At 42.2% G+C, this 25,027-nt stretch overlaps 1 protein-coding gene across 2 annotated transcripts in view; it reads left to right on the plus strand.

Annotated features, from left to right (window-relative positions):
* The window catches only part of LOC105024826 (disks large-associated protein 2), a 128,131-nt gene that overhangs the window by 72,389 nt on the left and 30,715 nt on the right, over window positions 1-25,027 (plus strand). For both annotated transcript variants that reach the window (XM_020056424.3, XM_020056425.2), the window contains exons 3-5: window positions 8,431-8,657; window positions 20,144-20,321; window positions 21,364-21,583. In XM_020056424.3, coding sequence (XP_019911983.1) covers window positions 8,431-8,657; window positions 20,144-20,321; window positions 21,364-21,583 — 625 coding nt within the window. The remainder of the gene's footprint in view (window positions 1-8,430; window positions 8,658-20,143; window positions 20,322-21,363; window positions 21,584-25,027) is intronic.

A 25,027-nucleotide genomic window follows, 5' to 3' on the forward strand; every position in this document is an offset into this window, starting at 1 on the left:
TCTACTCAGTCTGCCTTGTTCACCATTCTCTTTCCCAAGTCCTACTTCTCTCACTGTGCCTTTTCCTCATAAATGACTCACTGCAAGCTCACAGAAGAGGGCTTCGGGCGGCTGAGTGAAAATAGAAGAAAACAAAACTTCAGAATGACCAAGCATCCTTTCACTCCCTCCTTGCTACCTCCTCTTCCTCTCTATCCGGTTACAAAGCCACGTTCGATCACTCAAAATTCCAAGCTTCTTCCTCTAGCCCCAGGAAACGTTCATCCCCCAATACTGCTCCTCCAGCCCCTCCATCCTCATACTCAGCACACAACTACTTTGGCAACCAGCTCTGACCCAAGAAGGTTGATGACATCCGCACTCATCGGATGCACTGTTTGCTCACACACCGGACTTGACCATGTATGAACTGCTTTTCCCCTGTTCTCTTCAGAGGATAACCTGCAGCTAATGATGTCTGGTTACCGAAAAACCTGCCACCATGACCCCGTTCCTTCCTCCCCTTCTCCAGACTACCACTGGACACATCTTCCCATTTCTTCCCTTTCTTTTTAACTCAATGCTGACCACTGGCTGTGTCCTCCCTGACTTAAAGATGTCCAGAGTCTCTCCCCTCCTAAAAATACAACATTCAACCCCAAAAACTATCCCTTCTGTCTTTCATTTCCAAGACACTTGAGTGTGCTGTCTCAAACCAATTCTCCTTTTATCTCACTCAGAACAATCTCCTTGACCCTAACCAGTTAAGCTTCAAAAATGACCACTCAACGAAGACTACTCTTCTCTATGCAGCAGAGGTTTTTTGGAATGCCCAAGCAACCTCTTTCCTTGGTTTTCATTATCTCAGGTCTATCCAGTTCAAAAACTGTGAACCATCACATCCTGCTCTCCACCTGGTTCTGGGCATCCCTGGTTCAGCACACTCTCGGATTGTGTCCTACATGCCAGGCTGCTCCTACCATGTGACGTGGAGAGGATCAATATCTAACCTGCATCTACTTACCGCATCTATCTCTGCTTGCATGGTTAACATCTCTGCTTGGATGTCAGCCGGTCTCCTCAAATTCGAAATAATGGATCTGCTTTTCTTCCATGGAAGGCTCTCTGGTCCAAAACATGTCCATTAAGGTTGACAACTCCACGGTGTCCCCATTCCAAAGTGCAAAGAACCTTGGCATGACCCTAGACAAGATCTTGTTGATCTCCGTAGATATCAGGGAAGTGACTTGCCCCCGTGGATTATTGCTCTGCAACATTTGTAGAGTACAAACTTACCTTGTGCAGGAAGTGGAACAGGTGCTAATTCAGGCACTTGTGGCCACAGGTTTGGATAACTACAATTCATTTACAGTAGGGCTTCTGCCGTGAGCCACCTAATCCCTGCTACTTCTCCAGAACGTCACAGACCGACTGGTGTTCAACCTTTGTAATTCTTTCTCCCTACCTTCAGACTGTGTTTCATGCAGCTTCAGGGCTCAACGTAATTTTTTTTTACCACTGGCCCGAATTTGTTTTTTTTTACTCTTCCTCGTTCCAAAAGTTGTAATTTATCAGTGTTACAACATAGAACCAAATACCTTTGTTACTTAATCATTTATGAAATGCATTCTGGATATATAAAATTATTTCTTTCATAACATTTCTAATTATAAAAATGCGTATAAAAGCATTTGACTTTCAAACCAAACACTAACTCATTCACCCCAGGGAACAAGGCGACTGACTGGTCTGTCAGTTACTAGGTATGCGTTTGTTATGTCATGCAATCACCCAATGGGCATCTGCATTGAAATTCCTGATACAACCAAGGGCCCTGAAGATGGATTGTCAGCCACCTGCTTGGCTGTCATGCTGACCAGGGGCTGTTTGCTATTGGCTTGGCTGGTCGGGGATTGTTTGCGAAAGTTGTCAGTGCCTTTGTGAAAAGACTCAGATTTGTCTGCTCTATTTGTCTGCTCTAGCCGGGAACTTAGGACAGACGACCGTGAATCTGAGTTCCATTGACGTCGAAAGAGGTCAGTTATTTTTTGCACTGAGGTAAAAATGTTTGCTTTCGTTTGAACTCATAGTTATCCTTCGATGCCTTCCTCAATTGAGTGTCTAGCGCGAGTGTTTTAATTGAAAACCAATACCAGACAGCCACGCGTCACATCACTGCTCAACACTTGACTGGTCATCAGCGCTCAAAAGAAGCTGCAAAAGTTTTGTGTGTGTGCCAGATTACGAAACAACTGGATGTCGAGTTTATAATGCGATTATTATTTTCAAAACTCTAATTTTCAAAAATTGCGGTGGCCCGATAGGGACAGTGACTTGCTAGTTTGATTAGTCCTGACTTGACTTTTTATTGGGCCATCGTTATTGTCGAGCCCTGAGCTACTTCTGGACTTTTCATCCCAACCTTCCTGGAAAGCAGCTCTCAATCTACCCACTCAGAACTCTTATTGGACCCCAATGATGGAAACAGCTTGACAGCAGAGTCTCTGCCAATTCACATAAAATGTCTAAAACCCTACCTTTTCAAGAGCTGGTGAAGTAACTCTACAACCACCCCCCACTGTTGCCTTCATTAACTTTGTATTTTCTTCTTTCCAGCACTGACTTTTGCGATCACTAATTAATTCAACAATGTACTAACTACTACTGAGTTGTGTGGTTGTCTTTAAGACACTCTGAATAAGGACATCTACTAAATAACTCAAATATACAAGACACACTTGAAAGTTGTATTTTGTTTCACAAATTTAGACATGCGGTTATGTAATCTTTGCATCCACGCTATTGACAGACAGGTGAACCAATTTCATAAAATACACTAAAAAAGGAATACTTTGTAATAATTTATTCATCAGAAATCTAAGTAATGTGTTTAACAATAGTTTAATAGGGGATAAGTTCAACCCTAGCTTTGGCAGCTCTTTCGACAGCATTTAGTCTAACCCCCACTGTGCTTAAAACTGCCAATGTAGTGAGACAGCAGATTGTTCCGTGTTTCAGAATGCATGAATTGATTGAATGCTCGTCATTCTCTCACCTAACAGTCTAACAGGGTAAAGTGGAGCAAGGCCACAAAGCCTCCCTGTAGCTGAAACAAGCCATTTGGTGACAGATTACAGACCTTAACCTTCCACTCAGTTCACACCCCTGCTTGCCTCACACTGAGTCTATCTTACTGGGGCTTGTCAGTCCGACAGGGGCTTGTGGTGTCATTCTATGTGTGAATGGCTAGGGATTCTGGGATGGGCTGAACTCTTTAGCCCAGATGTAGATAAATTCCCTAGGAAGTTGGACTCAGTGGAATGCGTACCTCAAAGCCATGCAAGCGGTAATAATAATAATGCTTCTTTACAAGAGGGGAGAGAGTATAAGGTCAAATGGAATTGATGTACTCTGCATATTTTTTCTCAATGTATATACACTCACCTAAAGGATTATTAGGAACACCTGTTCAATTTCTTATTAATGCAATTATCTAATATACCAATCACATGGCAGTTGCTTCAATGCATTTAGGGGTGTGGTCCTGGTCAAGACAATCTCCTGAATCCAAACTGAATGTCAGAATGGGAAAGAAAGGTGATTTAAGCAATTTTGAGCGTGGCATGGTTGTTGATGCCAGACGGGCCGGTCTGAGTATTTCACAATCTGCTCAGTTACTGGGATTTTCATGCAACAACCATTTCTAGGGTTTACAAAGAATGGTGTGAAAAGGGAAAAACATCCAGTATGCAACAGTCCTGTGGGCGAAAATGCCTTGTTGATGCTAGAGGTCAGAGGAGAATGGGCCGACAGATTCAAGCTGATAGAAGAGCAACTTTGACTGAAATAACCACTCGTTACAACCGAGGTATGCAGCAAAGCATTTGTGAAGCCACAACATGCACAACCTTGAGGCGGATGGGCTACAACAGCAGAAGACCCCACCCGGTACCACTCATCTCCACTACAAATAGGAAAAAGAGGCCACAATTTGCACGAGCTCACCAAAATTGGACAGTTGAAGACTGGAAAAATGTTGCCTGGTCTGATGAGTCTCGATTTCTGTTGAGACATTCAGATGGTAGAGTCAGAATTTGGCGTAAACAGAATGAGAACATGGATCCATCATGCCTTGTTACCACTGTGCAGGCTGGTGGTGGTGGTGTAATGGTGTGGGGGATGTTTTCTTGGCACACTTTAGGCCCCTTAGTGCCAATTGGGCATCGTTTAAATGCCACGGCCTACCTGAGCATTGTTTCTGACCATGTCCATCCCTTTATGACCACCATGTACCCATCCTCTGATGGCTACTTCCAACAGGATAATGCACCATGTCACAAAGCTCGAATCATTTCAAATTGGTTTCTTGAACATGACAATGAGTTCACTGTACTGAAAAGTCCCCCACAGTCACCAGATCCCAACCCAATAGAGCATCTTTGGGGTGTGGTGGAACGGGAGCTTCGTACCCTGGATGTGCATCCCACAAATCTCCATCAACTGCAAGATGCTATCCTATCAATATGGGCCAACATTTCTAAAGAATGCTTTCAGCACCTTGTTGAATCAATGCCACAGAATTAAGGCAGTTCTGAAGGCGAAAGGAGGTCAAACACAGTATTAGTATGGTGTTCCTAATAATCCTTTAGGTGAGTGTATACATATTATATATATCTGTGTATAATCGGTGTATAAATATATGATGTATAAATATATGTATATATTTATACACCGATCAGCCATAACATTATGACCACTTGCCTGATATTTTGTAGGTCCCCCTTTTGCCATCAAAACAGCCCTGACCCGTCGAAGCATGGTATCTACTAGACCTCTGAAGGTGTGCTGTGGTATCTGGCAACAAGACGGTAGCAGCAGATCATTTAAGTCCTGTAAGTTGCGAGGTGGGGACTCCATGGATCGGACTTGTTTGTTCAGCACATCCCACAGATGTTCGATTGGATTGAGATCTGGGGAATTTGGAGGCCAAGGTCCCACGTTCATCAATGAGCCGTGGCCACTTATGACCCTGTTGCCGGTTCACCACTTTTCCTTCCTTGGACCACTTTTGATAGGTACTGACCACTGCTGACAGGGAACATCCCACAAGGGCTGCAGTTTTGGAAATGCTCTGACCCAGTCATCTAGCCATCACAATTTGGCCCTTGTCCACTCAGATCCTTACACTTGCCCATTTTTCCTTCTTCTAACACAAACTTTAAGGACATCAAGATTATCAGTGTTATTCACTTTACCTGTCAATGGTCATAATGTTATGGTTGAAATAGTCAAACATTTTGTAATTGATTTTGAAAGTTGTACTTACATTACTTACTTATGTAAAGATTGTGATCATATGAAGCCATTCATTATCACCGTCCAGTCATAATGATAACAGAAATCACCCAAAGGGCCCTGATCAAAAGTTTACATACCCTTGAATGTTTGGCCTTGTTACATACACACAAGGTGACACACACAGGCTAAAATGGCAATTAAAGGTTAATTTCCCTCACCTGTGGCTTTTAAAATGGCAATTAGTGTCTGTGTATGAATAGTCAATGAGTTTGTTAGCACTCACGTGGATGCAGCGCAGGCTAGATACTGAGCCATTAGGAGCAGAAAAGAACTGTCAAAAGACCTGCAAAACAAAGTAATGGAACTTTTATAAAGTTGGAAAAGGAAATAAAAAGATATCCAAAGCCTTGCAAACATCACTCAGTACTGTTCAATCACTTATTAAGAAGTGGAAAATACTGGGATCTCTTTATACCAAGCCAAGGTCAGGTAGACCAAGAAAGATTTTAGCAAAAACCTCCAGAAGAATTGTTTGGGATACAAAGAAAAATCCATAGGTAACCTCAGGAGAAATACAGTCTGCTCTGGAAAAAGACGGTGTGGTTGTTTCAAGGAGCACAATACGACGATACTTGAACAAAAATGAGCTGCATGGTCGAGTTGCCAGAAGGAAGCCTTAACTGCGCCAATGCCATAAAAAAGCCTGGTTACAATATGCCCGACAACACCTTGACACGCCTCACAACTTCTGGCACATTGTAATTTTGAGTGACGAGACCAAAATAGAGCTTTATGGTCACAACCATAAACATTATGTTTGGAGAGGGGTCAACAAGGCCTATAGTGAACAGAATACCATCCCCACTGTGAAACATGGTGGTGGCTCACTGATGTTTGCTCTAAAGGCATGGGGAACCTTGTGAAAATTGGTGGCAAGATGAATTCAGCATTTAATCAGAAAATACTGGCAGATGATTTGCATTCTTCTGTATGAAAGCTGCGCATGGGACTCTCCTATGCACAAAGCCAAGTGGTTACAGCAGAAAAGGGTGAAGGTTCTGGGGTGGCCATCACAGTCTCCTGACCTTAATACATCAAGCACTTTTGGATAGATCTCAAATTCAAGATGACCAAAGACTTTGCATGACCTGAAGGCATTTTGGCAAGACAAATGAGCAGCTATACCACCTGCAAGAATTTGGGGCCTCATAGACAACTATTACAAAAGACTGCTTGCTGTCATTGATACTAAACGGGGCAATACTCAGTATTAAGAACTAAAGGTATGCAGACTTTTGAACAGGGGTCATTTCATTTTTTGCCATTTTTTGTTTTATGATTGTGCCATTCTGTTATGACCTACAGCTGAATATGAAATAAATGTGTTTTGCCTGCTCACTCATGTTTTCTTTCAAAATGGTACAAATATTATAAATTCTACAAGGTTATGCAAACTTTTGGGCACAACTGTATACAGTGGATATAAAAAGTCTACACACCCCTGTTAAAATGCCAGGTTCTTGTGATGTAAAAGAATGAGACAAAGAGAAATCATGTCAGAACTTTTTTCACCTTTAATGTGACCTACAGTGGGGAGAACAAGTATTTGATACACTGCCAATTTTGCAGGTTTTCCTAAATACAAAGCATGTAGAGGTCTGTAATTTTTTATCATAGGTACACTTCAACTGTGAGAGACAGAATCTAAAACAAAAATCCAGAAAATCACATTGTATGATTTTTTTATATTTAATTTGCATTTTATTGCATGACATAAGTATTTGATCACCTATCAACCAGTAAGAATTCCAGCTCTCACAGACCTGTTAGTTTTTCTTTAAGAAGCCCTCCTGTTCTCCACTCATTATCTGTATGAACTGCACCTATTTGAAATCGTTACCTGTATAAAAGACAACTGTCCACACACTCAATCAGACTCCAACCTCTCCACAATGGCCAAGACCAGAGAGTTGTGTAAGGACATCAGGGATAAAATTGTAGACCTGCACAAGGCTGGGATGGGTTACAGGACAATAGGCAAGCAGCATGGTGAGATGGCAACAACTGTTGGCGCAATTATTAGAAATTGGAAGAAGTTCCAGATGACGGTCAATCTCCTTTGGAAGGAGCTGAAAGTCCATATTGCCCAGCGACAGCCCCGAAACCTGAAGGATCTGGAGATGGTCTGTATGTAGGAGTGGGCCAAAATCCCTGCTGCAGTGTGTGCAAACCTGGTCAAGAACTACAGGAAACTGCAAATAAAATGCAAATTAATTACTTAAAAATCATACAATGTGATTTTCTGGATTTTTGTTTTAGATCCCGTCACTCACAATTGAAGTGTACCTATGATAAAAATACAGACTTCCACATGCTTTGTAAGTGGTAAAACCTGCAAAATCAACAGTGTATCAAATACTTGTTCTTCCCACTGTATATATATTTTTTTTTCTTTCTTCTAAATCAGTAATAAGTACTTTAGATTTTTTTTTTATCATAAACTGCGTTAGGACTTTTTAACTTTTCCATTCATCCCGAAGAAAATAATCTTGCTTCTGTTTTGGCAAGTTTTTTTTAATGAAAATGTGTAAGGCTGTTAGTCAGCTTTTTTTACACAATGACTGTCCATTGTTCTGAGTAAAATGTCTTTTGCTAATTACTGAAAAATTTAATGTTAGAGAATGATGAATATTGCAAAAAAGGGCATGCTGGTAGGGGTGAATGTAACGAGGAATGAACATGGGTAATTAGAGTAGCTAGACCCTTGAGGATTGAGGGGGAGCCAGAGGGAATAACAGAGGCTGGAGATGGGATCATTGTGCTCCAGTCAACCTCTGACTGTTTGTGGAAAATTCTTCCTGGCCTGACTCTGAATCAGCTCGCACACACTTTAGGACCTAAACCTGAATGTTAGTGAAAAACTTGACAGAGCAGGCATGTAAGGACATATCCTCTCAGGTGTACCCACTGGCATCCTCTGCTGGTCAACATCTCAATTATTTCCAACAGAATTACTAGCAGTATTTTGTACGTGTGTGTGTGTGTATGTATTTGTGTTGTAAAGACATACTCAAAAGCACATCCCACATGTGAATAATCACTTGTGCTGACAAGTTGGTTGGATGTGACTGACAGTGGTGGGCTCTGCCACAGGTGCCTCAGGATGAGTGGAGTGGATACCCGGAGGACGGGGACAAAGACGAGGAGATCCCGTGTCGCCGGATGCGCAGCAGCAGCTACGTCAAAGCCATGGGAGAGGGAGACAACGACTCTGGGGGCGAATCTGACGGCAGCCCCAAGACTTCACCCCAGAAGGCCATCCGTCCCGATGCGCTCGTCCTCAAATCAGTTATGCAGAGGCCCCACATAGAGCCCCAAAGGTAGACCCTTTACTGCTTGTTGTTTGAAATAATGCATTGTCACTTGTTTGCCTTTATAGGCCACCCTCACACTCATACGTGACTCCTTAATGAGTCAATATTCACCCCTGATGCTAAAGAAATTCTAATATGGACAATGCCAGGGTATGTTTAAAACAAAGTAGTGCCAGAAATGTTGGTGTACAGATATATTTTTGGTATTGTTACAGAAAATGCCTAATGAAGTCACATTTGTAAGGCCTGATCCCATGATGACAGTTGGCAACGAATGATATGAAACGCTCCTAACACGGCTTTGAGTAAATATTTGACTGCATACTAAACTGAAATATCTCTGCTCACAAGCTTTATTTGGACAAATTGAGTACCACCGATTGATGATGGATTATTATAAAGATGAGGAAGGGCCCTGGCCTTTTTGACACACCATTTAACCTTAACTTCACTGTTGAAGCCTAACCCCTTACAACTTTGGATTTTATCCCTCGGACACTGACAACCATGTTCTAGTCATATTTGTCTCCTTTCTGTCTGCTCTCTAGATTTATCTGAGCCCTTATGACCTGGCTGTTATGTGTGTTTCATGTATCTGTGACCTCTGTCTTTTGTGAGATTTTCTGGGGGAGCATTCATGATTCAGACATTTCATTCAATGATGCCGGACAACAGAGAAAGAGTACTGCCTTTGTTACGACTGGCTATGACTTGTTCTTATTGTACCACAATGCATTGACAACCTGTATTAATGTATGACTAAGAGCTTTGCTACATTTGTTTGTTCCATAGAAGCTGCTTCACTGCGTTATGCCCCAGTCCTTGTGTTTTGACTGTAAAGTATTGGGACCTAGTTATCTCGTTAACCCACAGAGACAAGTAAAGCTCTAGCTGTTGAGTGTCACAGACCAATGTAGGCTTATCTGACCTTTATCAACTGCTATTTCAATATTTGCCCAACATCTTACCTAAGCAATGTGGCTCATATTATCACAGCACTGTTGACAAGGCTGTGGCAACGCTGTCACTTCTATCTAATGTCATAGACAAAGGACTAATTCTTCCAAATGTACACAGACACCATACCTTAATTTGACCATGTTGATTTTGCTGATATTTCGGCTAATGATTGACTCTACAGCTCCATCAAAGTTAATTACACATCTATAAACATTTAATGAAGGTGTTATAACAAATCTCTTTCTCAATCCCAGTATCCTCACTGCTCAGTGAGCTGAATAGCAAAAGCAGTCAATGGTGCAGCCTACTTGAGAAATAAGAAAGAATCCGGGAAATTTGTTGCAGACAATCTTGACAATCAAGGTTATTTGTAATCCCAGATAGTACTGTTACTTACTGTTGTCTCTTCACTGAGTTCAAAGATGCATAACGATCCCCATAAATTGTTACTTTCAGGTTGAAGTTCATGGATAAAATCTTGTTGTTGTGGGTAATATCATAACTTTCTCGTAACCTATTAACATCCCTATTTTACATCAGTTAATGATACTTAAGCATACGTATGAATTCTATGCAGTCAAGGTCAAATAAAGTGACCGTTGATAAAGTATTCATAGCTAAGGTAATCTGTGCGTCTCTTGTCCATGAAACCAGTATAAAACTTCTACTTTTTTATATGATGTTACTAAGCTTTGATGCATTTTATTTTTACTCATTTAAAAGGCATTTATAAACATGCAACGTACAGTTTGAATAATATGGATGGAACACTGGACAAGTCCTCAGGATGAAGGCTGAAGAATCCTACTAATATAACTTTGGCTTACAAATGATAATTGATATTACTACCATTCATATACAGTTCCATATTTCAGACTCTTAACAATAAATGGTTCTTCTCCGGCACAGTAGGGTAAAGGTAGCTAGAATAGCTTACCTATGGCTAATCTACACTCACCTAAAGGATTATTAGGAACACCATACTAATACTGTGTTTGACCCCCTTTCGCCTTCAGAACTGCCTTAATTCTACGTGGCATTGATTCAACAAGGTGCTGAAAGCATTCTTTAGAAATGTTGACCCATATTGATAGGATAGCATCTTGCAGTTGATGGAGATTTGTGGGATGCACATCCAGGGCACGAAGCTCCCGTTCCACCACATCCCAAAGATGCTCTATTGGGTTGAAATCTGGTGACTGTGGGGGCCATTTCAGTACAGTGAACTCATTGTCATGTTCAAGAAACCAATTTGAAATGATTCGAGCTTTGTGACATGGTGCATTATCCTGCTGGAAGTAGCCATCAGAGGATGGGTACATGATGGTCATAAAGGGATGGACATGGTCAGAAACAATGCTCAGGTAGGCCGTGGCATTTAAACGATGCCCAATTGGCACTAAGGGGCCTAAAGTTTGCCAAGAAAACATCCCCCACACCATTACACCACCACCACCAGCCTGCACAGTGGTAACAAGGCATGATGGATCCATGTTCTCATTCTGTTTATGCCAAATTCTGACTCTACCATCTGAATGTCTCAACAGAAATCGAGACTCATCAGACCAGGCAACATTTTTCCAGTCTTCAACTGTCCAATTTTGGTGAGCTCGTGCAAATTGTGGCCTCTTTTTCCTATTTGTAGTGGAGATGAGTGGTACCCGGTGGGGTCTTCTGCTGTTGTAGCCCATCCGCCTCAAGTTTGTGCGTGTTGTGGCTTCACAAATGCTTTGCTGCATACCTCAGTTTTAACGAGTGGTTATTTCAGTCAAAGTTGCTCTTCTATCAGCTTGAATCAGTCGGCCCATTCTCCTCTGACCTCTAGCATCAACAAGGCATTTTCGCCCACAGGACTGCCGCATACTGGATGTTTTTCCCTTTTCACACCATTCTTTGTAAACCCTAGAAATGGTTGTGCGTGAAAATCCCATTAACTGAGCAGATTATGAAATACTCAGACCGGCCCGTCTGGCACCAACAACCATGCTATGCTCAAAATTGCTTAAATCACCTTTCTTTCCCATTCTGACATTCAGTTTGGAGTTCAGGAGATTGTCTTGACCAGGACCACACCCCTAAATGCATTGAAGCAACTGCCATGTGTAGATTAGATAATTGCATTAATGAGAAATTGAACAGGTGTTCCTAATAATCCTTTAGGTGAGTGTATAGCTAGCTAGATATAGTAGCCCTTTGCAAAACCTCAAAACACTGCAATCTTGGTTTAATAACAGTACAAAATGGTGACACAAGTGATTTCCCTATTTTATGGCTTATTTGGTACCTTTGCACATTATGAACAATAAAAAAATAGGACAGATTAGAACACAACACAATTTTGTATGTGATATATCCTAAGTAAACTGTAACTGATTGATCAAGAAATAATAATTATGCAAAGTTATTTGGTCAGAACGCAGCATCACGTACCTTCAGCAGTTATCGGACCTCACTGTTCATCCACAGCTTCTGGTTGGGGAAGGTCTTATTAGTTTATGGGTGGTGACGTCGTCTGTGCAGGTGTTGATGTAATCCAGAGTGAAGGAAGCAGATGTTTTAATGTCCGTATGGGAGTAAAGGGTGGCCTGACTGGCAAACAAACTCCAGTCTCTGTGTTGAAACTGGTGCTGTAGAAGTGAGTCTGACAGTTCTGGCCACACTCTGACTGTCCTCACTGATGGTTTTATGATGAGGGCAAAATACTTGGGAAGTATTAACAGTGAAAGATGGTCTGCCGGTCCCAGGTGGGGGAGGGGAATGGCTTTGTAATCCTCTGGAATGTTTGGGTACCCATGGTTTAATGTATTGTCTCCTCTGGTGTGGCAGGAGACATTTGAGTGGAATTTGGGGAGAAACATTTTCAGATTTGAATGGTTGAAATCCCCTGCAATCGCAAAAACAACATCCGGGTGCTCCGTCTGCTGTTTGCTAATGGCAGCCTGCAGGTATTTCTTTGCAAATTTAGCATTAGCATCCGGGGGTATGTACACTGCAATAACAACAATAGATGTAAACTCCAGAGGCAAGTACAAAGGCATGCATCTATCATCAGGTACTCCAGATTGGTTGAGCAGTGACTCTGGGTTAAGTTAGTGTTTGTACACCATGTTTGTACATAAATGCACAGCCCACCTCATCTGGATGAGTCCCCCTCGATCCAATCTGCTCTGAATATGTCATGCCCTTCTAGCTCTACTAAATTGCCAGGTATGTTGATGAAACAACGGTCAATGGAAACCAGAATCACTAACAGATAGAGGGCTGGATTCAAACAACTGAAATCACAGGCTGTTCCAACTCATAATGTGACTCAGTAGTATGTATGGCCCCCACGTGCCTGTCTGAACTCCCAACAACGTCTGGGCATGCTCCTGATGAGTTGGCGGATTATGTCCTGGGGAATCTCCTCCCAGACTTGGATCAGGACTTGCATCAGGAGCTCCTAAACATTCTGTGGTGCTACTTGGCGGTGTCGGATGCACCAATACATAACGTCCCAAAGATTCTCAATGGGATTCAGGTCTGGGGAACGTGAGGGCCAGTCAATGGCATGAATGCCTTTGTCATCCAGGAACTGCCTAAACATTCTGGCTGCATGAGGCCAGGCATTGACCTGCACTAGGAGGAGCTCAGGACCCACTGCACCAGTGTGAGTTCTGACGATGCGTCTGAGGAGTTCATCCCGGTACCTAACAGCAGTCAGGGTACCGTTGGCTAGTATGTGGAGTTCTGTGCGACCCTCCAAAGAAATGCCTCCCCAGACCATCACTGACCCACCACCAAACCGGAAATGCTGGATGATGTTGGAGGCACCATTAACGTTCACCACAGCATCTCCAGACTCTTTCATGTGTTACATGTGCTCAGTGTGAACTTGCTCTCATCTGTGAAGACAACGGATCACCAATGGCTGACCTGACAATTCTGTTTTTTGCTGGCGAATGCCAATCAAGCTTCCTGGTGCTGGGCTGTGAGCACAGATCCTACTAGAGGACATCAGGCTCTCATGCCACCCTCATGGAGTCCTTTCCTGACAGTTTGGACAAAAACATGCACAACAGTAGCCCGCTGGAGGTCATTTTGTAGGGCTCTGGCAGTGCTTCTTCTGTTCCTCCTCACACAAGGAGCAGATACCAATCCTGCTGCTGGGTTGATGCCCTTCTACAGCCCTGTCCAGCTCTCCTTGTGTAATGGCCCGTCACCTGGTATCTCCTCCATGCTCTTGAGACTGTACTGGGAGGCACTGCAAACCTTCTTGCGATGACATGTATGGATGTGCCATCTTGGAGGAGCTGGACTACCTGTCCAACATGAATGGGCTGCAGATTCTGCCTCATGCTACCAGTAGTGACAAGCACACTAGCAAAATGCTAAACTAGAGAAGAATCAGTCAGGGTGGATAAGGAGAGAGCATATGACTTTGGGCACCACCTGCAAAACCATTCCCTTTTTGTGAGTTGTCCTGCTGTTGCCTCTCCAGCGCATCTGTTGACACTTTGCAACAAGACAGGTGACATTGATTCACAATCGCTTATAGTTCCTAATTGGACAGACTGATATCCCTGAAGTAAAATTCACTCGGTGTCATACAGTGAGGGTTAAATGTTCCTGTATCTTTATTTTGAGATGTGTATTACAAATCACAGAAATGTTTTCCACACAACATATTTATTGGTTGAAATGTCAAATGTCTGAATCTCACTGTTAATATAACAGTCAGATAGCATGCAGTTGAGGTATATGCTTTACCTCGATTTAAAATGCGGTATATATATCCGATTGCGAGTATCATGTGTCAAATGGATATGACTATTTGGAGCTATTTAATGACCCCTCTGTCCTGACCAGAGCCCCTGTCCCAGCTGAAGATTTGCAGCTGCATAGAATGAGGCTGCTGACACCATGTCTGACAGTTGGTACTTTGGTTTCTAATGTTGGCTCTAATCATGTGTGAAATGGCTTCCATCATGCCGCACTACCCCACTGCTTAGACTTGTGGAGAATACATGCAATGGTTCTGTTGTAATATGTACAGTGCCCAATTTGTGCCAGAAATTCATGCAGCTCTTTTAAGGTTGCTCTTTTCCTTTTGGTAGCCTCTCTGGTGATCTTTCTCCTTCCCGTCTTACATTTTGGAGGGACGTAGTGATCTTTGTAATGTCCTGGTGGTCCTCTAATTCATGATGATCCTCACTGTGTTCCATGATACAGGTAATGCCTAAGAAATTATATTTTATCCTTCTCCTGATCTCTACATTTTAATAATAACATAGGTCTTGTTTTAGCTTTTTCTGTGCCACGGCAAACCTGCAGTATGCAATCAAGAAACCCTCAGTGCAATCTTAAAGGAATAGCTGATTTCATTTCAAAGTAATCAGAATCACTTCAGTTGATGTCAGGTGACAGAAAATTACTTCTGTACATCATTTGAAATGTGATTGGTTAAATCTAAAAACGGTTACATTCCCATTATTAAGGGTGTTCACATTTATGCAACCAAGGCATTATTATTATTTTTCTGATTATTCATCCACTTGATTTTCCCTTAAATATAGTTATTGGAATACAATTTTCTTTTTTTAAGTACTATATTATTATTATTATATATATTCAAACAATTAAAATTTTATGCAGGTTATGCGCAATTCATATACATTGGTTTGAAATGTTCTGAAGACTTTCTTTCTCTCAAAATATTTTTTTAAATAAAAAGAACAGTTGATGTTATAACTCTACAACAAGGATTTAACAACACCATTAATCCACTTTTGATGTCTGGGAGAAAAAAGTAAAATGATTTTCCTCTTTAATTTAAGTGCCCACAAGCACAATACTTGTTTGGTGAGTTTCTATAGCGCACATGTAATTGCAGAGTTTGCTAAATAAATCGTGACTGATCATGATATAATTCTGCCAGGTAGACAGGCTTTGGCTGCTTTGTAGTTAATATTTAATTCAGAAGTAAATTTTTTTTGTAAGAGCCTTTTTATCTACCAGAAGACAGTTATCATATTAGCATAACTGCTAAGGGCTACACAAAGTGATATTCAAACAACCACACACAGACAGGGGAATTCCCACATTGCCTCTCCGGAAAGTTAAAGGAAAATACAAACCTCTTATCCATTTCATTCATGTCTTTTGATTCTATTCATTTAGTTGATTGACTACTAACTGTTGAGACAAACAAAACAAAAATGTATCTGCCTCTAAAGCTTACAATGCTATATAATACACAAATGCAGATTATTCTAAAAAATGGTTTGTCTAAATAATAAAGTTTGTCTAAATAAGCCGGCATATAGTCATGTGAAAGAGTAAGTGCTTTCCTGTATACTGGGTTCCTTTTTAAATTTTTTACATATGTGAACATTTGGATACATAATCTTCACTTCAACACCATTGAAAGACAAAGGTATTTAACAAATGAAACCTGATTTAACAAATGAAACTGAAAGAGTATACCAAACAATCAGTTACTCAGAAATGCTATTTAAAAATACTACACAACTATTTTTAATTGCTGTATGATTGTGATCCTGGCTTTGGTGGCCATTCCATAACCCTCCATTTCTTCTTTTTGAGCCATTTTGATGGCCATGACCTAAGGCTGTCACGTCCTCACTGCCTTGAGGTGCCTTGTTGTGCTTCTCCTGGTTGTCGTGGCAACGACTTAGGGGGTGTGGCGTCACTCCTTCGACTAGAGGCGGCACCAGCTGTCCCCAATCGGCTATCACTCACCTGTTCCCACTTGGGTCATCACTTGCTGTATTTCTGAGGAGCCCTGACGACCCGTCCCTGCCGGATCGTTGATCCACAGTCGTACGTGTTATGTTTGCCCCAGTCTGTAGCTAAAATCCGCTCAGTTAACGCCCAGTCAGTGTTGTCTGTTGCTTACCTTGTTCCCCTGTGACAACAGGATTCCACCAGAACCACCATTCTGTCGTCCCTGCCGGATCGTTGATCCACAGTCGTTCGTGTTACCTACCTGTACCTCTGCCACCAGCCTGTGTACCGATCCCCTGCCCGTGTACAACTACTATGCCTGCCACCTGCTTGTACCTCTTCTGCCAGCCTGTGTACCGACCCCCTACCTGCCCACGACTACTCTGCTCCTGCCCTCGAACCAACCCCACTACTTTCCCAGCCTTCCCTGCTCTCAATAAATACGTATTGTTGAACCTCACTCGTCCGGTCTGCGTTTGGGTTCCTACCAGTCCTGACAAGGCCCAAAACATAATGCCACCTCATCCATGCTTTATGGTTGGTATGAGGTTCTTCTGGTCATAGGCTGTGTCTAGCAAACACCAGTTGGGTCTTGATATTATTTTGAGGGCAGTTTCTTGGGCTGAATTTGGTGTGAGGATCTGTTCTATACAGATAGCCAGTTAATGTGGGGACAGTGGAAGGATGTACCTTGAATGCCTTGGAAATTTGTTTTTAACTTTTTGTGACTCACGGGCATCAACAATCTTGAGGGCCGCAAGGGCCTCGGATAGGTTATTTGATCTTGGTATAATGTGTTCCCACACATCCACATGGTTAAGACTAAGGCAAACCAAGTTTCTTGTCTTTTTGGAAGTCTGGACCCTCCCACATTACTCTAATGATTTTCAAATAAATTACACATTTTGGTGCACCTATTTAAAGTTGTATATATTTAATGTGATGGTAAAGGTAGGGGTGCTAACATTTTCTGTATAAGAAAATTGGATTTCTGTTTATTTTAATTGCATCAAGTATTTTTCTTTGTTAAATGTGGGTACCTTTATCAATGAATGTGATTTGAATTTAGTTCAGATATCCATGAGTCCAAATACAGATCCGGACAAAATGTAGAGACCACTGCACCTTTTACTTTCCTTTCCAAAAAAGTCAAGAATGAAGGTTTTGAGTGAGGAACTGATGTGTTAAAATTAAGAAAGCACTGCAAATTGAATGTTTTTGTTTCTCACTCAAAACTTTCCTTGTCAACGTTTTTGGAAAGGAAAGAAAAAGATGCAGTGGACTCAAGCTGTATTTGGACACATGGATATCTGAGCTATATTCTAACCACATTCATTGATAAAGGTACCCAAATTTAACAAAATTATTTACTACTTAATTTTTTCCGGAGCTGTATGTTAGAAAGTTTTTTTGGGCCCTGACAAAAACATGGATAACCCATGAAAACACAGCTTCTCTAGCTGCTCTCTCTAAAGAGCATCTTGTTGTTGTGTTGTGGCAGACATCTACTCATATCTCCAAATTGGACACTTTATTTTAATGTTGTTAATATTACATCCATTACATGAGCTTGATACTTTGATACTCACCTAAACAAGCTAGACAACTTGATAAGCTTATTTCTTGATGATGGCTTACCACTCATTACAGGGTGACTTTCCTGCTCTTTCTAACAGGTTTCACTTTTGACCTCACTCTTTACAAGTCTCCACCCAATCATGAGGCAGGCAGTGTGCTTGACCTCATCTTTACTAAATGTTGGCTGTCAGCTAATCTAACTTCAACCCCCTCCTGGTCTCTGATAAATGCTTTGTTTCTTTTTCTCTTTCTATCTTTTAATTGTTGTTATCTCTCCTCTAATACTGAATTTTTTCTATCTTATAATCGCTGCCATCTGCTAAATCCTTGTCCCCTTTGTCTCTTGAAATTGCCTCTTTGACCCTACTCTCACTTCTGTTTATATCCTATGACTCTGACCTTCCCATCTCATTCCAGCCGACTCGGCTCTCTCCTGCTTCCCCTAGGCAAAGTGATTCACTTCAAGCTAACCTTTTATTCCTCTCTATCTGCCACAAACATCAATTTTGATCACTCCAAGCTTCTTCCTCTAAGTCTTTGCCACCTTTTCCACTCTCCTCAATCTTCCCACTCTGCTGATTACTTTGGCAACCACTTTGAAAAGAATGTTGATGGCATCTATACCTCCATCCAACTAGTGATAACCCAACCAAGTTCACCCACAACCCCATCCTTAAACCATTTCTTGAGACCTTCTCTCTTTCCTCGCTTCCCATATAACTGTCTGTGACCCCTCTGGCATAATAGCTACAGCCCTGCCCCAGCTGAACTTCTCTCTATTCGAATCCTCCTATATCTGTCTACTACTGTCAACACTGTGATCCGCCACATCCTCCTCTCCACCCTGTGATGGCTGGGCGTATCAGGCTCTGCGCACTATTTGATTGCATCCAGCTGGCAGGCTACTCCTTCCGGATAATTTGGAGAGCATATGTGTTTTCTCCATGCTCCCTCACTATCTGTCCCCCAGGGCTCTGTTCTAGGCCCTCTCTTCTTCTGTCTGTTTAGTTGCTTGGGATCCTCTTATGGTCTTTGCTGTCATTGCTTTACGGATGATTGTGAACTACTTCTTTCCTTACCCCTTTTGACACCAAGGGGGCAACAAGTTCTTTTGCCTGGCAGGCCCATATGCATCTACTACAAGACCCATGTGATTGGTCGATGGGGCAGCAGCAAGGGGAACTGCTCTTCCCTACAAAACCCTTACCCAAGCTCTTCATTCACCTCCGGTCTCCTGGGCCATTCCCTTTAAAGGGCAGCTCTGTCTTTTTTCATACCATACATTGTGTACCTCTTGGTAATGGTGAAACATTTTCATCTCGTTGTAATGTTGAACGCATCGGAAAGAAAACAGTATCTTCCCATTCCGATCCTGACCCAGAGGATGAATCGTCTGGTTCTCTGGGATATTTCTTAAGTTATTGTTATTCCAGGCTGGCTTTGCAAATCGCTCTTCCAGAACCAGATGGATGCTTGCACACTGGAGGTCCACACGCTCACAGACACACCGAAACACACACACGCAAGTTGGGGATGTGCCCTGCTCACATCAGTCCTATGTGACATTCAGTGCTCAGACTCCTCATGCCTTTGTTACTCACAGCTTAATCATCTCACATGAATTCTACTCACTTCCTGGTTTTGTCTTCAAACACTGTAATTGTGGGGCCGCGAGTCACCAATGTTTTTGGGTTTGTGGTGACTGCACGCATCATCATAGTTTAGAGTTGATCGCAATAAGGCAGCTAATGTTGTGGGAGGATGAATCACTTTTGCTGTAAGCTCTATGTTTTATTCAGTGGGAAATTCTAGCAGGGTACACCAAACACTCTGCTAGTCACACATCAAAACCTGGATGCTGCAATTCTGCATGTTAGCTATGTTACCCGAATAGGGCAATGGGTTGTAGGTGTTGACGTTGAAGAAGCTGACACCATGCACCTGATCAGATGCTGCATCACTCATCAGGGGATTTCAGATATATAATGAGAGAGGGAAAGGCTACACCTTCACACACTAGACCATAGCAGCTCTGACTCATCTACCCAGAAGCCCTTGCTCTAATGAAGGTGCTAATTAGAGTACAGGCATGCCTGGGTGACAATGATACCGTGCCAGCCCCACACCTTTCCAGATTAAGAGTATATGAAATAGTTGATGCCTTGGCCCTAGGAGTATGCCAGTGATGACTGAATGACAATGTCGACCCTATCTCTGTCTCTTTTTAGCCAGGGCTACCACTTGCAAACCACTCGAGACATGATGCGGCCCCATACCAGTGTCACCCTGGACCCATCTACCAACTACCCCCAGCACCACATACCCCTCGGCCCTCAGTTCCGCTCCCGGAACCAGAGCTACATGCGCGCTGTCAGCACCCTCAGCCAGGCAAGCTGCGTCAGCCAGGTGAGTCCCACACAGGCCCTTCACAGGGGAAACACCAGAGGCTGTAGAGGAGGAAGGAGACAGCCACTAGAGGCCATCATTTGAGCAGAGTGGGTGGGACCATGTGTTGCTTGGTAACGGGGTGGCAGTAATCATTTAGATACTTGCAGAGACACAAAATAGTCAACACTAGACCGCTCCTCAGAATGTTACCTGTTATTGTCAGGGTTTTATTCATAGTTTGTCTTCATTAGCTACACTCATATTGAAGAATGTAAACACACAATAATATACGTATCTGTTTAGTTTAATATTTATCATATTACAAGTTTGTGTTACTACTAAAGTTATTTTGAACGGCTTAGTAAGTCTGCAATGTTTTATGTTTTAACAGCAGGAGCATGCGTTTTATCTAAAGTGGCAGAATATTATAAGATGCACTGTGGGTAACAGTGATTCAATACATGACCTGCAGTCATTTTTATTGCTTTGTAGTAGGCTTTTATGTACTTCATAATATAGACAAGATGGATTTCTATGTACGATTAGCACCATATACCAACCAGCCTATTTTAAAAAATAACCTTACACAGATTACTTTGTTAGCATAGCTTTTTGCCTGACGTTAAATTGGATGCATTGCGATGGAAATATATATTTATATTCACAGCATTGAAATTCCGCTAACTGCATGTATTTACTGTGTTGCACCACCATCTCTGCTTCTGAATAGGTTCTTGAAAGGACATCCGCTTTCCCCTTTTCCCCAGTATTAACGTATGTATGTCTATGATGATGACCTGTTTTGGGATAGTACTCCATAATACGGTATACCAAGTGATGCATTGTTTTTGTTCTTTTCATTTTGTTGTTTTATTTGCTTTTTTATGTATTTATTTTTTTAGAAAACAAAGATTGTGATTTCAAAAAAAAAAAGGTCGGAATTTCCACTGCCTTTTTTTAATGCTAACCCTCCTTCATATTTACTGTACAAAGGGCAAGAGTGAGAAAGAGAAAGGAAGAGGAAAAATTAAGGACTGCTATTCCTGTTTTTGTCTCTCAGGTGAGTGAGACTGAGGTCAATGGCCAGTTTGAGTCAGTTTGCGAGTCCGTTTTTAGCGAAGTAGAATCCCAGGCCGTGGAGGCCTTGGACCTGCCTGGCTCATTCCGCACTCGAAGCCACAGTTACCTGCGTGCAATTCAGGCTGGGTATTCCCAAGACGACGACTGCTTGCCTTCAATGACATCCTCCACTGTCACTTCAACTCTCAGATCCACAACAGGTAACAGTATGCCTCAAAAAAAAATCCCCCCCAAATGGGAGAAGGCTTAGAACACATACTCCTCATACATTCTTTAACATACCTGACATACCTACATATGTACAGTGGGGTACCCTTGAGCTTTGAGAGATGCTGGGCTGAATGACTCCGGTTCTTTCTTTTGGGCTACTGTTGTCGTTGTGTGTCTTGTATTGTCCTGCCTATGGGATTTGCTTGCAAGCGCGTTACTCTGCACGATCCACGCATCTTTAGCCCGGCCTTTACCGATTGGCCGTTTGTGTGTCGGTGGCACGAGTGCGTGCCCTGAAGTAGGGGGGCCTAAATCGAGTCAGCCCACTGAGGATTTACATCCGCAGTGCAACGCAACACACTACAGTCACTCACGAGACTTGGCATGTGTTTGAGGGACAGGCCCTGTACGGAGCATGGGAGTCTCGGTGGTGTGTGTCGTGTTTAGGGAGTAAGTCCTGCAGGCAAGGGTTGAGTGGGAAACAAAACAGTGTTTGGAGGGGTGCTATTAAAGACCTTTACAGATGCTTAGGAGGGCACATAGCCTGCTCCAGGTCTTCAGCTTCCTCCTTCCATGTTTTGTTGGACCAGTCATTATACTAGCATTTCTTCTCAATCTTGACTCAGAAACCTCCAGAACACAATACAGCAAAACCAATATTGTAACTGACACGGTAAGTCAACAAACTCCCATATGATACTGGTTGCACAAAGGAACTTCCCAGTAAAGGCAACTCAGATATACAATTAAGATGTTTTTTTTTCTATATTGACGTATTGTGTTGCATAAAACCAAATAGGATTTTAATAATGATTTTTACTGGATTATTTACTGGCATGTGGTTTATCACTTTTGATATAGTGGGAATAGAAATGTTCTTTCATCAGATCATATCATGTGTTTCATTGAAACTGATCTGCTGACGTGTCGACAGTTTGACATGGTTTGAAGAGACTTCTATTGCAGTGCCACTCTTACAAAAACATGTGCACAGCTACTTTGCAATTAATTCGATACTAGAGTCAATCTTACAGTTAGATAACTTAGTACAATGTAAAGTGAGTGTGAGGATACCTAGTCAAACTGGTTTGATATACAGTGAAGAGAACAAGTATTTGATACACTGCCGATTTTGCAGGTTTTCCCACTTACAAAGCATGTAGAAGTCTGTAATTTTTATCATAAGTACTCTTCAACTGTGAGTGACGGAATCTAAAAAAGAAAATCCAGAAAATCACATTGGATGATTTTTAAGTAATACATTTGCATTTTATTGCATGACATAAGTATTTGATACATCAGAAAAGCAGAACTTAATATTTGGTACAGAAACATTTGTTTACAATTACCGAGATCATACGTTTCCTGTAGTTCTTGACCAGATTTTCAGACACTGCAGCAGGGATTGAGGCCCACTCCTCCATACAGACCTTCTCCAGATCCTTCAGGTTTCTGGGCTGTCGCTGGGCAATACGGACTTTCAGCTCCCTCCAAAGATTTTCTATTGTGTTCAGGTCTGGAGACTGGCTAGGCCACTCCAGGACCTTGAGATGCTTCTTACGGAGCCACTCCTTAGTTGCCCTGGCTGTGTGTTTCGGGTCGTTGTCATGCTGGAAGACCCAGCCACGACCCATCTTCAATGCTCTTTCTGAAGGAAGGAGGTTGTTCGCCAAGATCTTGCAATACATGGCCCCATCCATCCTCCCCTCAATACAGTGCAGTCTTCCTGTCCCCTTTGCAGAAAAGCATCCCCAAAGAATGATGTTTCCACCTCCATGCTTCACGGTTGGGATGGTGTTCTTGGGGTTGTACTCATCCTTCTTCTTCCTCCAAACACGGCGAGTAGAATTTAGACCAAAAAGCTATATTTTTGTCTCATCAGACCACATGAACTTCTCCCATTCCTCTTCTGGATCATCCAGATGGTCTTTGGCAAACTTCAGACAGGCCTGGACATGGGCTGGCTTGAGCAGGGGGACCTTGCGTGCTCTGCAGGATTTTAATCCATGACGGCGGAGTGTGTCACTAATGGAGTATGTGGTCCCAGCTCTCTTCAGGTTATTGACCAGGTCCTGCCGTGTAGTTCTGGGCTGATTCCTCACCTTCCTCATGATCATTGATGCCCCACGAGGTGAGATCTTGCATGGAGCCCCAGACCGAGGGAGATTGACCATCATCTTGAACTTCTTCCATTTTCTAATAATTGCACCAACAGTTGTGGACTTCTCACCAAATTGCTTGCCTGTTGTCCTGTAGCCCATCCCAGCCTTGTGCAGGTCTACAATTTTATCCCTGATGTCCTTACACAACTCTCTGGTCTTGGCCATTGTGGAGAGGTTGGAATCTGTTTGAGTGTGTGGACAGGTGTCTTTTATATAGGTAATGAGTTTAAACAGGTGCAGTTAATACAGGTAATGAGTGGAGAATAGGAGGGCTTCTTAAAGAAAAACTATCAGGTCTGTGAGAGCTGGAATTCTTACTGGTTGGTAGGTGATCAAATACTTATGTTATGCAATAAAGTGCGGATTAATAATTTAAAAATCATACAATAGATTATGTCTCTCACAGTTGAAGTGTACCTATGATAAAAATTACAGACCTCCACATACTTTGTAAGTAGGAAAACCTGCAAAATCAGCAGTGTATCAAATACTTGTTCTCCCCACTGTATATTAATCAGTTGATGTTTACTAAAGGGATTTGAAGATTTTGTGCAACACTTTACAGACAATATAATTGCCATAGCGTCAACATATCTGGTTCATTGTGCAAACAGAACCACTGTTTCCTCGAAAAACAAATTGCTGTAGTGCATTTGGTGTATGCCTGAAAGAGTAAAGCTATGAACCCTATTGAAATACTATCATTTCATATAACATTTTTCATTTGACAATATTATGACCTAGATTTTTATTTCTCCACGCATTTTGTAAAATCAATTGTACCAGACCTCTGTATTTGTTTGTTTTTGTTTGTTTCTTTGTTTTCTTGTACAATCTGGAGTTTTTTGTTTCGTTTATCTTGCCATGCTCAATTGGGTTGCACAGTCAGAATCCCTCAGCCTACGATGTGACTGATGTACTGAGGATCAAGCAGTGTCCTCCAATCCCACCGTCTTACCTGCTGAACTCCTTCCACCCAGTAAGCCCTCTGTTCCAATTCTGTCCACTTCACAATTGGCTCAGTAAATTGGCTCCGAAGGTTGTTCCCCCCCCCCCCCCCAATTATATTCATATCCAATTGGGTTATGGAATAGGATGTGCTAGTGAGCCTCAGGGAAATAATTGGCTGTGACCTGTTGCCTCCATCTCAAGCCGTATTGCAAGTATTTTGTACATGGTATTAACCATTTGGTTCATTTTTTAGGGAATAGCGGCCTTGAAAATGCAGTGAATAATCCACAGTATTTCACTGGCCATGCCACTGACATCTAA

The sequence above is a fragment of the Esox lucius genome, chromosome 18 (genome assembly GCF_011004845.1).
Source record: "Esox lucius isolate fEsoLuc1 chromosome 18, fEsoLuc1.pri, whole genome shotgun sequence".
Taxonomy (NCBI): domain Eukaryota; kingdom Metazoa; phylum Chordata; class Actinopteri; order Esociformes; family Esocidae; genus Esox; species Esox lucius.